The sequence below is a fragment of the Bos grunniens genome, chromosome 5 (genome assembly GCF_055505025.1).
Source record: "Bos grunniens cultivar Pamir isolate PY7600 chromosome 5, Bosgru_T2T1.0, whole genome shotgun sequence".
NCBI classification, from domain to species: Eukaryota; Metazoa; Chordata; class Mammalia; order Artiodactyla; family Bovidae; genus Bos; species Bos grunniens.
The window spans coordinates 65,599,334-65,614,501 of NC_141169.1; the positions used below are offsets into that span (position 1 = coordinate 65,599,334).

At 41.5% G+C, this 15,168-nt stretch overlaps 1 protein-coding gene across 28 annotated transcripts in view; it reads left to right on the forward strand.

Annotated features, from left to right (window-relative positions):
- The window catches only part of ANO4 (anoctamin 4), a 438,203-nt gene that overhangs the window by 21,858 nt on the left and 401,177 nt on the right, over positions 1-15,168 (forward strand). For 10 of the 28 annotated variants that reach the window (XM_086400957.1, XM_086400907.1, XM_086400908.1 and 7 more), the window contains one exon: positions 2,520-2,771. Coding sequence is in view for 11 of the 28 variants with exons in the window: in XM_086400907.1 (XP_086257033.1) it covers positions 2,520-2,771 (252 nt within the window). In the remaining 17 variants the exon portion in view is untranslated. Of the gene's footprint in view, positions 1-2,519; positions 2,772-9,171; positions 9,304-10,005; positions 10,176-10,210; positions 10,362-10,998; positions 11,150-15,168 lie in introns of those variants that run through there. The other 18 variants (XM_086400918.1, XM_086400922.1, XM_086400928.1 and 15 more) reach the window with 11 other exon arrangements.

Consider the following 15,168-nt stretch of genomic DNA (forward strand, 5'->3'; position numbering starts at 1 on the left):
CTGTGAACAGTGGGTACCTACTGAATGCCAGGATAAGGAGCCAAATAGAGAAACACTGGGAGGGAGTTTCAAAGATGATTAAGATACCCTCTGACCTTGCAGGATGCTCAGCTCATGAGGGAGACATATAGAAAAAAGGAACACTTGGCTGTGAAGTATGGGCAGAGACTGTCTGACACACGAAAGTGAAAGGGTTAGTCGCTCACTTGTGTCTGACTCTTTGTGACCCTGTGGACTGTAGCCCGCCAGGCTACTCTGTCCATGGGGTCTCTAGGTAAGAATACTAGAGTGGGTAGCCATTTTCTTCTCCAGGGGCTCTTCCCAACCCAGGGATCAAACCCAGATCTCCTGTATTGTAGGCAGGTTCTGTACCAACTGAGCCACCAGGGAAGCCCAGTCTGACGCATGTCTGTGTTCAAGTGGTTTCATGCATATGTGGGAGGGCTGCCCAGACACCACTGTCAGGTCTTCAGGATCCAGGCATGCCCCTCACCTTGTTGCCCCTTTAGGGCTTTCTTGGTCCCTCAATACCCTCTCCCCTATCTGGACTGTCTCCCCTCACACCTCCAGTCCCTACACCCAGCACCTTTTCCAGGGCCTCTCTTTACTTGGTTAAGTCAGCTTTGGGAAGTCAGAGGAAGCTTCCCAGAAGGAATCAGCACCAGAGGAAGCAGGGACAGTTTCTGGCTTTTGCTGCAGTCTGTTTGATTTTGCCGGTCCCCACCTCAAAAACTTACTTAGAGCTATCATTTTGCCTAATAAGTAAAACCCTCTTACCTTGGCATTTAAGACCCTCAGCTATCTTGCATCAACCTACCTTTGCATTTTTATTTTTTTCCTGACTATACTTAACACTGTATTTCTAAATTCTCTATCTTGGCTGCAGATGCAAAGGCCTGCAGAGGTCAGGCATGTAAGATAAATTAAGTGAAGCAGGCTGGGAGTAAGGCATTAAGGAGTGGTGGGGACTGTGGCAGACAGGAATTCCTTTATTCCACTTCAATAGAGTTGCTCTGTGGTTGCTTCAGCTGACAGTTGCCACATGGGAATGCAGTCCAGTATTGCTAGATCTTTAGGGGAAGATCAAGAGGTTTTTGTTTTTTTTTTTTTTTAATATTTATTTATTTTTGTCTCTGCTGGGTCTTCGTTGCTGCATGCAGGCTTTCTCTAGCGGTGGTTAGCAGAGCTACTGTTCCTTGCTGTGTGTGGGCTTCTCATTATAGTAGCCTTTCTTGTTGCAGAGCATGTGCTCCAGAGAATAGGCTCAGTAGTTGTGATGCATGGGCTTAGTTGCTCCGTAGCATGAGGGATCTTCTCGGACCAGGAACTGAACCTGTGTCTTCTGCATTGGCAGGCAAATTCTTTACCACTGGACCACCAGGAAAGCCCTGAAAATCAAGAGATTTTAAAAGAGATAACAGAAAGCTGGATTTTTGTTAAAACTGCTCTAGATTTTTATTGTTGTCAATTTTAATTTTGCTTCAAATTAAGAAAAATGTAGGCTAACAAAACATAGCTACAGAATAAATCTGTTCTTCTGGTTGTTCTAGACTACAACCCTTAGCTAGAAGGCCAAGTTCATGCCATCTTTTCCATGACCTAGTTCATCTACTGAGAAGGGCTTTGTCTCCCAAAATCCTAAGGAGTGTTCCTGTCCTGCTTTAGTTCTTTCCTCTCACTTTGTATTCTCGTTAGTTGTAATTTAGGAGAAAGAACGTAGGTTTTGGAGCCAGACAGACCTGGCACTTACTGGCTGCTTGGCCTAGGGAAGATTCAGTTTCCTCATCCATAAAACTGAAATAGTGGAGAAGGGAGCAACAGAGGATGAGATAGTTGGATGGCATCATTGACTTAAAGAACATGAGTTTGAGCAAACTCCTGGAGATAGTGAAGGACAGGGAAGCCTGGCGTGCTGCAGTCCATGGGCTCTCAAAGACTCATATATAACTTAGTGACTGAACAACACATCCTTGTATAATTGCTGTGAAGATTACAGTCACTTTTTGTAAAGTACCTAGAATGTAATAACAGTGAAAGTGTTAGTTGCTCAGTTGTGTCCAACTTTTGCCACTTTATGGACTGTAGCCCTCCAGGCTCCTCTGTCCATGGGATTTTCCAGGCCGGAATACTGGAGTGGGTTGCCATTCTCTTCTCCAGGGGATCTTTCCAACCCAGAAATCGAACCCAGATCTGTTGCATTGCAGGTAGATTCTTTACCATCTGAGCCACTAGGGAAACCAGAATGTAATAGACCTTCATTTATTTTTTCATTATAATCACAAGTCTTATCTCCTTTATTAGACTCTGAGCTCCTGAAGGACAAAGACTGGGCACCCAGCATACAGTATGTGCTTGATAAACATACATTGGTTACAATTCCTGCCTGCTTATTAGTAACATGAAGCCTTATCTCAAGTGGTGTTTTATTGACTCACAGCTAAGACTTCGGGGAAATACAAAAGGCAAGATGATGTGATGTTTTAATTGCTGATCCTGACCTTATGTGTCTGTCTTGCCAGGTTATGATGTTGCAGGGCCTGTTGCAATTGGGCTCACCCGCTGGAAAAATCCCTATGCACAAGGCAGACCCACCCTACCATCAGATCTGCCTCTCTTCATCTCCAAAGATGCAGGCGTCCCAGTGTATCACCGATCCCTCACTCGCAAGACGGAGCTGGCCACGCCTCTGTCTTGCCCAGCCTCACTGTCCATCACTCCAGTGCCTTCTTACAGCAGCAGCAGCCAGGAAACCCTGAGCCAGGACACAACAGGTAACGGTGGTGGCTTCCTGTTGGAGAGTCAGGACACAGTGTTTAAAGAGCCCTTCACGCATTTGCCTACTGAGGATTGCATCTGTATTTCTGCTTGTGGACCCCAACAATTCTCCCGTATTTGCTGGCCTTTAAATAGCTTGGGTGTATCAGAAGTAAGGTTAGATGTGTTCAGAAATATCTGACCTAAGCATTAGTTCTGTTTGGTATGATGTCATCTGGAAATCAACTCTAAATCAGAATTCCAGGACTTTTTGTTTGTTTAATTTCTATTCTCTACTTAGCAACAAGGCATCTATCTTGAATTAAACTCTTGTATTCAAGAAAGTTTTGAATACAATCAAGTTGGTCGTCAGTTACCATCAACATGTGATGCTCCACCAGTTTGATCTATGTCAGGGGTCTGCCCATCACTGCCAATGGCCAAATCTTGGCTGCCACTTGTTCTTTTTTCAGCCCAAGAACTAAAAATAGTTTCTGTTTTAAATGGTCAGTATCTTAGTCTGTTCATGCTGCTATGACATAAGACCACAGATCAGGTAGTTCATAAAAAAAGCAAATTTATTTTTCACAGTCTGGGGGCTGGAGGTTTGAGATCAGGATGCCAGCATAGTTGGGTGAGGACCCTTTTTTGGGTCACAGACCTCTCGTAGTGTCCTTACATGACAGAAAGGGTGAGGGATCTCTGTAGGGTCTTTTTTATAAGAATGCTAATCCCAGTCATGATGCCTTTACCTTCATGACCTAACCACCTCCCAAGGGTCCCACCTCCTAATACCATCATATTAGGCATTAGGATTTCAAATGTATACATTTTAGAGGGATATAAACATTCAGACCATACTGTGGGAAAAAATTAAAAGGATGATAATCTTTGAGACATGTGAAATTCACATTTCAGTGTTCATATATAAAGTTTTATTGGGACACAACCACTTATGTATTTGTCTCTGGTTGCTTTCAGGTGACAATGGAGAGTTGAGTAATTGTGACAGATGTTATGGCCTGCAAAGCCTAAAATATTTGCCATGTGTCTCTTTGCAAAAAATGTTGACCACTGATCTATGTGATCTTTGGGGCTCATGACTTATACAGCCAGGGCAAGAGGAATATTCACAGCATCTTACTTTGAAATTTATTGCTTCCATTATACTTTGAGTTGTGGAAAGCTTTACTTAGGCAAGAATGGCCAGTTAATTAAACATTTCTAGAGTCTTGAGTTGGAGGTTTAAAATATGCAAAATCTATCCTGCCACTATTTTTTTCCCCTATTTTTTTCCCCCTACAGATACAACACTTAGAGATAATGGTTTAGGCGGAGAAATTCAATGCGTAATTTCTGTTCTGGAGATAAATTTTTGAAGGTTGACACTCAACATTGCACAGTGATATTCAACAAATTCACAGATGCTGCCACCTAGAGATGAGACACTGATATTGCAGACTTTCCAGATGGAGAGCAGTCTCTAAACAGTGGATTGCAGACTTCACTAAATGTTCAGAGTCCCCAGCTGCTTAGAAATGAAGATGCCTAGGCTCTATCCAGGGGATGCTGTGGGCATGGCACAGAGCAAGCTTCAGTGTCTGCTTTCTGCAGACTGCTCCCTCCTGAGATTTTTATTCCTGAGTTTCCCACACACACCTTGGGGTGTCACAAATATGACACACAAGTGTCTTTGGTTAAGTGGCTGGATGATATTGCAGGATGCTGGGGGATATTTGCATACCATTAGCTCTGGAAACCTGAGCATCTTTCTGGTTGTCCTGATTGAAGGTCAATTGGAGAGTAGAGAAATCATGATCTGAAGTATGAACATTTTCCATATTTATGTTTGAAATCTCCCGCACTTTGATTTATCATGATTGAAAACTGACTCTGCCTGCTTTAAAAAGTTGAGTAAAATCCGAAGTTAAGAAAAGTGCTGGCTTTGGCCCGGGCAGCTGCGAGGTTATGGCATTTCGTGGCAAAGAGGAATGTGAAATGGCAGCTGCCAGATTAGCATTTTAACATGTTTCCCTTTGAGTTGACTTTTCATTTCCTTTTTCCATAGAGCCTCACAGTCTGATTTTTGGAGGAGGTTTCTATTTTTAACTTGTAGGTTTTCAGAAACAAATGAAAAGCCCATATTTCTCTTCAATCCTAGGAACTTTCTCTTAGCAATAAAATGTTGAATTTTTACAAGCAACTGGTTTTTAGTAATAATAATTTGTGTATTTACAAAGTAAGCCTGACAATGATACATTAAACAAGCAGGTAGTATTTTATAATAGAATATTATAGATTCTGGTGTAACTTCTGTGAGTCTCAACTATGATTATCTATAGGTTAATTATTGCATTTGTTGATTTCTTACAGCAGTTTATTGATTTTAATTGTATTTTTTTGGTGTGAAAGCTTCCAGTTTCATTTCTCTTTCTTGTTTGTTTGTTTATTTTTTTGCTGCATCTTGCAGCATGTGGGATCTTAGTTCCCCAACCAGGGATTGAATCCATACCCTCTGCATTGGAAGTACAGAGTCTTAGCCACTGGACCACCAAGGAAGTCTCTCCTTCCTGTTTTCAATAATGAAGTTAATTTATGTATACATATATACATACACACACACACACACATATAGATTTGATTCTGTTGCTAGTTTGAAGAAAACTCTGAGGTAAGATAAGTCACTTTAACTCTAGGAGAGTGCTTCCTACAGTTTTCAGACTGAATTTCCAACTCTGTTTAATGGTGCCACAGTCCATGCAGACCCCAGGGCAGATACTGGGTGTCCTCATGTTTTAACGCTCTGCTGCCATCAGCCTTCACAGCCAGCTGACTGACATGTGCATTGTCTACTCTAGAGTGTCTCTGATTCAGAGCATCCTCTCCATCCCCATTGCATTATCTCACTCCAGCTCTCACGATCTCTACTAGAGGAGCCTCCCCACTTCTTAATTCTTCTATGTCCTTGGGGTTAGCTTTTCCAAATTCATCTCTTCCCCTGTTTTCCACTCTCTCTCCCTCTCTCCATTTCCCTCCCACTTGAAAATCTCTGTTGAGAGAAAGAATGGAGAGAGAGAATATTTTTAAAAAGATAATCACTGAGAGTTTCCCAGAATTGAGAGACAGAAATATTTTGATTCAAGAAACACAGTAATGCCGAGCAGAATAAGTAAAAATAAATCCACGTATAAACATATTGTGGTGAGTCAGCAAAAGACAAAGAGAAAAATCTTAGCAATCTGAGCGGAAAAGCAGATTTACCATGAATGAGAAACAATTAAGGAGGAAGCCTTTCCAATGATGATAGAGGCCAGAAGACAGTGAATCGATATCTTCAAAGTGCTGAAAGAGGTAATGGGCAGTTCAGAATTCTGAACCCAGCTAAGTGATCATTGAAGAGGGAGGTCAGCATTAGAACATTTTTGGAGAAAGACTGGGAAGGTGTACCCAGTGCACAGCTACTGGAAGAATGGCTGTAAAGCCTATTTAATTTTTTTAAATATTTTTATTAAAAAAATTATTTATTTGACTGTGCCAGGTCTTTAGTTGTGGGATTTTAACTTTTAGTTGCAGCATGTGGAATCTAGTTCCCTTAACAGGGATTGAACCGGGGCCCCCTGCGTTGGGAGTGCAGAATCTTAGCCCTTGGACCACCAGGGAAGTCCCCTGAAGAGCCTATTTTAGAAAAGAAGGAATTTGAGCCTAGAAGAAAAGCTAAGATGAAAGAAATAAAGAGAGGAAGAAATACATGTTTAATTTAGAAAGATCCCTCTAGAAGAATGGTTATCAAGCAGGGTTAATTTTATTTCATGGGTATTTGTCAATGTCTGGAGGTATTTTTGGTTGACGCAATGGGACAGAAGGTATTATGAACATCTACTGATGCTGAAACTGAAACTCCAATGCTTTGGCCACCTGATGTGAAGAACTGGCTCCCTTGAAAAGACCCTGATGCTGGGAAAGATTGAAGGTGGCAGGAGAAGGGGAAGACAGAGGATGAGATGGTTGGATGGCATCACTGACTCAACGGACGTGAGTTTGAGCAAGCTTTGGGGGTTGGTGATGGACAGGAAAGCCTGGCGTGCTGCCATCCATGGGGTTGCAAAGAGTCGTACACGACTGAGCTACTGTACTGAATTGAATGGGTAGAGGCTAGGAATGCTGCTAACCGTCTGCAGTGTATGTGCCATGGTCCCATGTTCATCATCAATTCTTAACACTGCCTCCTTCCTTTGCATTTCTCTTCTTATATGTTGTACCTTGACCTTGCAGTGGGCCCCCACCTTTATGGCATTTCCAGGGCTGTCTTTGATAAAGTATATCCTTCACACTTTTGATTTTCCTTTTTCTATGTTTCTTTGTGTCCTTTGACTCTTCCTAAATTCTATCTCATGCTGCATATAGGTCTTTTCTTGTTCACTTATACCAATTTTTCAACCTTGGCCCTATTGACATTTCGGGTTGAGTAATTCTTTGTTATGGAGGCTGTCTTGTGCATTGTAGATGTTTAGTAGCATCTCTGGTTTCTACCTGATGGATGCCAATTGTGACAACCAAAAATATCTCCAGACAATGCCAAATGTCTTCTTGATTCTAAAATTGCCCCTAGTCGGGAAAATGAAAGTGAAAGTCGCTCAGTTGTGTCCAACTCTTTGCGATCGCATGGACTATATAGTCCATGGAATTCTCCAGGCCAAAATACTGGAGTGTGTAGCCCTTCCCTTCTCCAGGGGATCTTCCCAACCCAGGAGTAGAACCCAGGTCTCCTGCATTGCAGGTGAATTCTTTACCAACTGAGCTATGAGGGAAGCCCCTAGTCTAGAACCACTGATTTATACTAATTAAGTCCAGTGCAGTTCTCTGGACTTCTGCTTTTATCCATTCTTTTGATCTATCTTTTAACTGATATAGTTAAACCATTCACATTTAAAGTGATTTTTGATAGAGCTGGGTAAATATCTACTGCTTTGTAACTGCTTTCTATTCATTGCATTTGTTTGCTGTTTCTTCTTTCCTCTCTCGTTTTAATTGAACATTTTATATGATATTTAAAATGGAATGGACCGTATATGCGAGACAGCAAAAGAGACACAGATGTAAAGCACAGACTTATGGACTCTGTGGGAGAAGGCGAGGGTGGGATGATTTGAGAGAATAGCATTGAAACATGTATATTACCATATGTGAAATAGATCGCCAGTCCAGGTTTGATGCATGAGACAGGGTGCTCAGGGCTGGTGCACTGGGATGACCCTGAGAGATAGGATGGGGAGGGAGGTGGGGGGAGGTTCAGGATGGGGAACACATGTACACCCATGGCTGATTCATGTCAATATATGGCAAAAACCACTACAATATTGTAAAGTAATTAGCCTCTAATTAAAATAAATAAATAAAATAAAACAAAAATGGAATGGGTACCTACCCCCTTATTTCTCTGTCTTTAAAACGTTTTCCTTTTGTCAAAATGTCCCTGAAGGGGTAATTCAACTTTAATTTTATGTGATGGAATGTTTCCTAGTAAAGTTTATATGGAATGTAGTAGGTATCATGGTTAACCTGCTAATGTTGGGAAGTTGTAATAAGTGAAACCGCTTGTCCTGGCTTTCTGGAAGGTGATCTGTGGTTTTCTAGAATATTGGCTGGGTAGAAGATGTCACAGTAGAAGGGCAGGCATTTAAGTAGAGGTTGTTCAAATGAGGAACTGGTATTCCAAACAGTGGGCAGTGCATGGAGACTGATCCCAGAGCAATTACGGGTTGTGTGTCCTTATAGTCAAACTTGAGCACTGAATGCATTATATACAGAGATGCTGTTATATGGGGTCGTTGGGTTCTCTGGGGCTATTACTTTGGTGTTCAACTTTTTTTGGCATTCCATGAGTTAATTGACATCTGTGAACGGACCTAGAATCTTAACTCATGTATATGCCACTTCTCTGAGAAAAACTGAGGTTAGTTGGGGACTGCCCGCATTTTAGAACTAAGAGGATGGTTGGGAATGTTTATTTGACAAGAGAACTGGCTGAGAGAAATAAATCACCGAGCTTTCTTCAAGTTTCCTAATTTCCTCTTGTTCTCTTAAATTTGGCTGTATCGTTCTTTTCAGAATTCAAGACCATGTGCTGCCATTAACTTCTGATTCTAGCACAATCCCGTTAATACCTTCTCCAGGTGTAGTGGTTATTTAGTTTTAGAAGATTGAAAGCATCGGTGAATCAGGGAATGATTAATGGCACATGAGGACAAAGTCAATTAAATGATGCAGCTATGAAGTTTCTGGAGGATTTCTGATATATGAAACTGAAAAACCTGATTTAAAACTATTAAATCTGGTTTGCAAAGGATGATATATTTTAGAATCAAAAGGCATTAAAATGCTCCAATAAACTCAGCCATTCATCCAGTCATCTAGATTCTTGCTACCTGATGTGTGGTCCTCTAGAGATAAGAAGGCTTGAGCTGGGATTAAGCAATATAATCCAAAACGGGCACGTCTGAGGGATAGTTTGGAGGTAGCTTCAGCACATCTTGGTGATTAATAGATGTGGTATGTGACTGAGTGGATATTGTATGTGCTTCCAGATAAGTTGAACTATGTTACTGAAACTTTATTGTTTAGGCCAGTTCTCTCAAACTTTAATGTGAATACAGATTGCTTGGAGATGTTAAACTGAAGATTCTCATTCAGTAGATGGGGGTTGAGGGTGACATCCTGCTTTTCTGACAAGCTCCTGTATGACTGTTGTGGAGCTTGTAATTTAGTGTGAGATGCAGACAACAAAATCACACCCCAAAATGTATAGTATAGTATAGTATAGTGATGAGCAGGCAGGTGCTGTGAAGGAAAGGGATCTTTTTAAAGATCCTTGGAAATCTTGTTTTTATCAAAACATGCCTCTGAGTTCCCAGAACAGCACTCCATAAAGACATTTGCTTTACCACCAGTTATAAGCAGAAGGTCTACTTATACCATGTTTTGGGAAAATGATTGACCAGTGTGGTATGTGTTCTGACTTTTTTGTATACATGGTTTTAGACACACAAAAAAAACCCAACAACCACAGTACTGCTTGAGGGTGGGGGTGGGGATTAGTTAGCTTGGTTTGGGTTTCCTGGGAAGTAGGTTCCAAGCTAGAGATGGAAATGTAAGAAGTTTATTGGGGAGAACCCTTGAGATCAATGTGTATGAGTGTATTTGTGGATGTGGGTGGTGAGGATGGGAGTGGGAACGGAGCAGGGCTGGGTAGAGCCGGGATTTGGACTGTGATGACATACACAGGCTTCAACGCATCATATAGGGTGATCTGGAGCCGGCCGGCCTTCAGAATTGTCCCCCAGTGGGGCTTTGTACCTCTCATCACTGCCTGGAGGCAACCTGCTACCGGAAAGGGGTGTGACCTTGAGACATTCTCTTGGAGGGTAAGGCCCCAAAGACAGAGAAACTCAGCTGAACGCCATCAGCACCAATACTTAGAGCAGCTGGGGGAGTGTCAGGGCTCACTACAGCCTCTGCTACATCAGCTGATTGAAATGAAGGGATTAAGAAATTATAAAGGGGGAAAGGCAAGTTGGCTGCACAGTGGATTTCTCAAGCCACTGGTATGGGTAAGTCGGCTGGGGTGGGAGGCGATGACTGTGCCACTTGTTTGTTTAACTGAGTCTGGAGTTGAAGTAGGTTAGGGTTTTTGAGATGTGGTTCATTAGAGTTCATCCAGTGGGTTTTTGGAGAGCAACTGACTTGTAAATTATTTTCAAAGTCGGGAACGCATAGAGGATCTACGCTTTGAATTCTGTGGTGGGGGAGGTGGTGATGCATGGGGCAGATTTTCTGAGCACCCAGATTCAGGCACACCTTGTAATATTTCCCTCCAACAAAGGGGCACCCTTCTGACTATTGTGTGCCTGGTTAGGAGGGTAGGAGTTTGGAAGTTTTCTACGGCGGTTTCTTTTCAGCAAAATAAGAATACAGATGGTTTATGGCTGTAACTGGAGAATGGGCGAATTCCCTTCGCTTTTCTCATCCGAGGTGGTGTCCATTTATTCAACAGCTGTTCCCTGAGTGGCAAGTACTGAGTGGGCCAAGCACTGCATTAGGACACAGGACTCCTTTCTTTTTGGAATGACGGTGGAGCAAGCTAGTGGATTAAACAGATATTAAATAATCACAAATAAGAAAATCTGATTAGTTCAGTGAAGGGGGGGAAAAAGTACAATTAGGGATTCCACGTGGGCGATGCTGGCGGGAGATGAGCAGTCAGTGACTGGGACACGTGGGCTGGGCTCCGCGGCGGACAGGGCGGGAGGAGCTGCGGGCTCCACCGAGGCGGTGTCTGCGGCTGCCGGGACAAGCTAGAGCCCAGGCGCCCGGAGCCCGGGGAGCCGGAAAGGCGCAGGTAACGCTGAGGCGGAGCTGTAGCCCCACGGCCCGCGCGCTCGCCTGGGCTGCGCTGTGGGATCCAGGTTCCAAAAGCGGGCTCAGAACCCTCCGGAGCAAACAAAACTAAAACAAAATCAGAGGGTATAGCAAGTGGGGTTTATTTAGTTTTGAAAACAGGTAAAGACTCAAGAGTGACAGTAGATTGAGAGATCTCAAGGATGTAGTGGAACTGGTGAAGTTATAGTGAGAATGTGGGCAGCCAGGAGACTGAAGACCTCAGTCTCAGCTCAGTCACGTAGCATGGTACCCTCACCCGAAGGACTTAGCTTCTTTGACCTTTGGTTGCTTCATCTGTAAAATGATACTGGTGTGAGACTCAAATGAGATCAAAATGACAACAAGTTTGTTAATCCTAAAATGTGAGGATTTTAGGAAAGTGACTATTTCTATTAACTACTCTGGCCCACTGATTCCTTCTCTGTTTCCTTACCTGGCTCCTGTGATTTTCTGGTTTGGGCTTGGATGCGGTGCTTAGTGAGTTGTAAAATGCTGTGCCACTGCCTTGTCTTAGCTTGTGGCTTTCAGCTTGTTTTTGCAGTGTGTGTGTGTGTTGCCATTACCTAGAGCGACAAACATTTTCATACTGTGATCCACTACCTCTACTTTTCTTCTTCCTTCTCTCCCACATCTGAAAACAATGTTTCGGGTCATAACACTTACCCTCATGTGTTATGTACTCTGATATGCATTGTTTTTCCCCCAGAAGTGGGTAGTGATCCGTTAAATCGATGCCGTTGTCTACCAATGATTGCAACTTACAATTTGAATGGCATTGATCTATATAAGATAGTAGTACCTCAGATCCTCTGAAACCGTAGTAAGGTGACAGAGGTCATTTTTTTTGCTGGTGTGTGTGAGGTCTGTTGTACAAGGATTTTTGGACCGAGGTTGACTACTGGTGACTGAAACCATGAGAAAGGGGGACTGCTGTAGTGTTAACTGTAGTCACCTTGCTGTACCTCCCCAGGATTTATTTTTTATAACTGGAAGTTGGTATCTTTTGACCATCTTTATCCATTTGCCCCACCCTCTGCCTTTGGCAACCACCAATCTGTTCTGTTTCTGTAAATTCATTTTCATTCATTAAAAAAATTCTGCAGGTAAGTGAGCTCATATAGTATATTTTATCTCACTTAATAAGTCCGTCAAGGTCCATCCATATTGCAAATGATAGGATCCTTCTTTCTAATGACTGAATAATATTCTGTTTTACATGCATACCACATCTTTATCCATTCATCTGTTGATGGACTCTTACATTGTTTCCATATCTTGGCTATTGTGAATAAAGCTGCAATGAACATGGGAGTACAGATATCTTTTGGAAGTAGTCTATTTCCCTTGGGCAAATTCCTGGAAGTAGAATAGCTGGATTGTTCAGTAATTTGATTTTTAAACTTCTGAGGACTCTCCATACTGTTCTCCGTAGAGGCTGCACCAACTTACATTCTGATCAGTGTATCTTTTTTTCCACATCCTGACCAATACTTGTTATTGCTTGTCTTTTTGGTGATGCCTCACACATGTTAGAATGGCTATCTCATTGTGGTTTTGATTTGCATTTCCCTGACTAGTAATGTTGACCATCTTCTCATGAATCTGTTGACCATTTGTATGTTGTCCTTGGGAAAATGTCTATTAAGTTCCTCTGCCTACCTTTTTAATCATATTTTTTTCTTTTGAGTTGTATGAGTTCTTTTAATATTTTGAATATTAATCCCTTCCTTGGATATATCATTTGCAAATATTTTTTCCCATTCAGGAGCTTTCCTTTTTATGTAATTGATGGTTTCTTTTGCTGTGCAGTAACGTTATAATTGTAATCTTTTATTTCATTGTAATCTTTTATTTATTTATTTTTTGCTTCTGATGTCAGATCCAAAAAAGTCATCCATAAGACCAATGTCGGGGAGCCCCTCTCTGTTAAAGAAGTTTATGGCTTGTATTATTCTTGAACTTTAATGTAGTATAGGCTGCTACAGAAAATGCTTTTGTGTTATTTTCCTCATTTAATTTTAGGGCCAAGATTTCAGTACTTTGTGTCTTAAACTAACATTTTGCAACCTTCCAATATAAAAAGTATAGTCAAGATTCAGGATGAAACTAGAGGTGTCACTTTAATTTGTGTAGAATACATATTATTATTTTATAATGTGATTTATTGATGGAATGAATATTGACCAGAAAGCCCAAGACTTAATAAGAGACAGGAGAACAAGAAATTAGATGATGACTCTTCTCCCTTCCCCCACCTTCAATAGTTGAGCTTTAAAAAAAAAATCTGCCTCATATCTTGAGGAAAAAATTGCTATATAGATTCAGTTGTACTAAGAAGTACTTTTATTGTTTGGCTGAAACACAAGAATAGCCAGAAAAATCTTAAGTTTTTAATATGCTCTAATCACTTATTTGCTATGCATCTTTTAAAATAGAGCAGGGATAAGATTGCCTACATCATATGTTTTTGTAAGAATTCAGAGTGAATCAACTTAAAGTCCTTAGAAGAGGGCTGCACATAATTACTACAATTTTCATGATCATAAATCCAGTTATGCACATCCTTAATTCATCCAAAATGTACTGAACACTGCCTGTGCTTGCCATTGTGGAAAATGGTGTGGATGTAAAAATGAAAAGTAGGGTCCTTGCCTCTTTGGAGCTTCCAGCAGAGAAAATAATTTCACACGTGGTTATAATTCACTAGAATATACTCATCTCATCACTTTCTTCTTCACACCCCTCATTGAGTCTCTGTCTGCCCTTTATAATAGTGGATCCTGTCCCATTGGCCTTTTCAGGGACTTTATTAGCTTCTTTGCAACTAGTGTCTACATTCACTCAAGTCCTAAATCCTATAAACTAAGACAAACCCCAATTCTCTATAACAAAAGTGAACAAACCAAAAATACCAACAAAATAAGCAAAACCCAACTCCTAACTCTAGAGTGCCCTCTAGCTACTACCCCTTCTCCACCAAACTCCAAAGACAAGCCTGCATTCATTTTCTTCTCTTTTCACCCCTTTCTTCCCTTTATTCTTCATCTGGCATCTCCACCCACCCTTGCATGGGATATATCAATCATCAGTGACCTCCTAATTGCCAAACCTAGTAAATATTTTCCCATCCTAATCCTTCTCCCTTTCAGTGGGGATTGTTCAGCTCTTGGGAGATCTCCATGGAGCCCTTCAAGCCTTGGGTTCTATTCTATGTTCTCCTTCACTAGGCCTTCTCTATATCCCTTAAATATCAATATATTTAATTGATATTTAGTAAATATAATACATTTAGTAAATTTATTTAATAAATAACAGTCTGCCCTTTCACTCCCTCTCCCCTTCCTGGTTTGTAACCTTGTTTGTTGATCTGTATTCTGTTTTGTAGGCTCAAACCTCCCACCTGACCTTTTCTGACTTTTTTAGAAATATTGATATAGATGTCTCACAGGTACCCCAACTCGGCTTAGCCACAATCCCCTGCCCCCCGCTTTTTATCCCAAATTCACCTTTTCCTTCTGTATTTTCTCTCTTGGTGAATGTACCCAATTGTCCAAGCCAAAACCCTAGAATAATCCTATACTTTTCTCTTCTGCTCCTCATGTCCCTGCAGTAAGCTGTGTTGAATCTGTCCCTGTTCACTCTCCCTATCTTGATTCAAACCTTGTCACTTTTGTCTGGATACTTCCCTCAAGCATCTCCAGACTCTCTTCTGGATACTATCAATGATAATATTCTTTCTGCCCTATTCTACTTCTTACCCAACTACTTTGATCGATCTATATCTATTCTCCTCTCTCTCAAGGACTATAGCTTTGAATATAAGTGCATGCTCAGTTGCTTCAGTGGTGTTTGACTCTTTATGACCCCTGTGGACCATAACCCTCAAGGCTCCTATGTCCATGGGATTATCCAGGCAAGAATACTGGAGTGGGTTGCCATTTCCTACTGCAGGGGATCTTCCCAATCCAGGAATTGAAT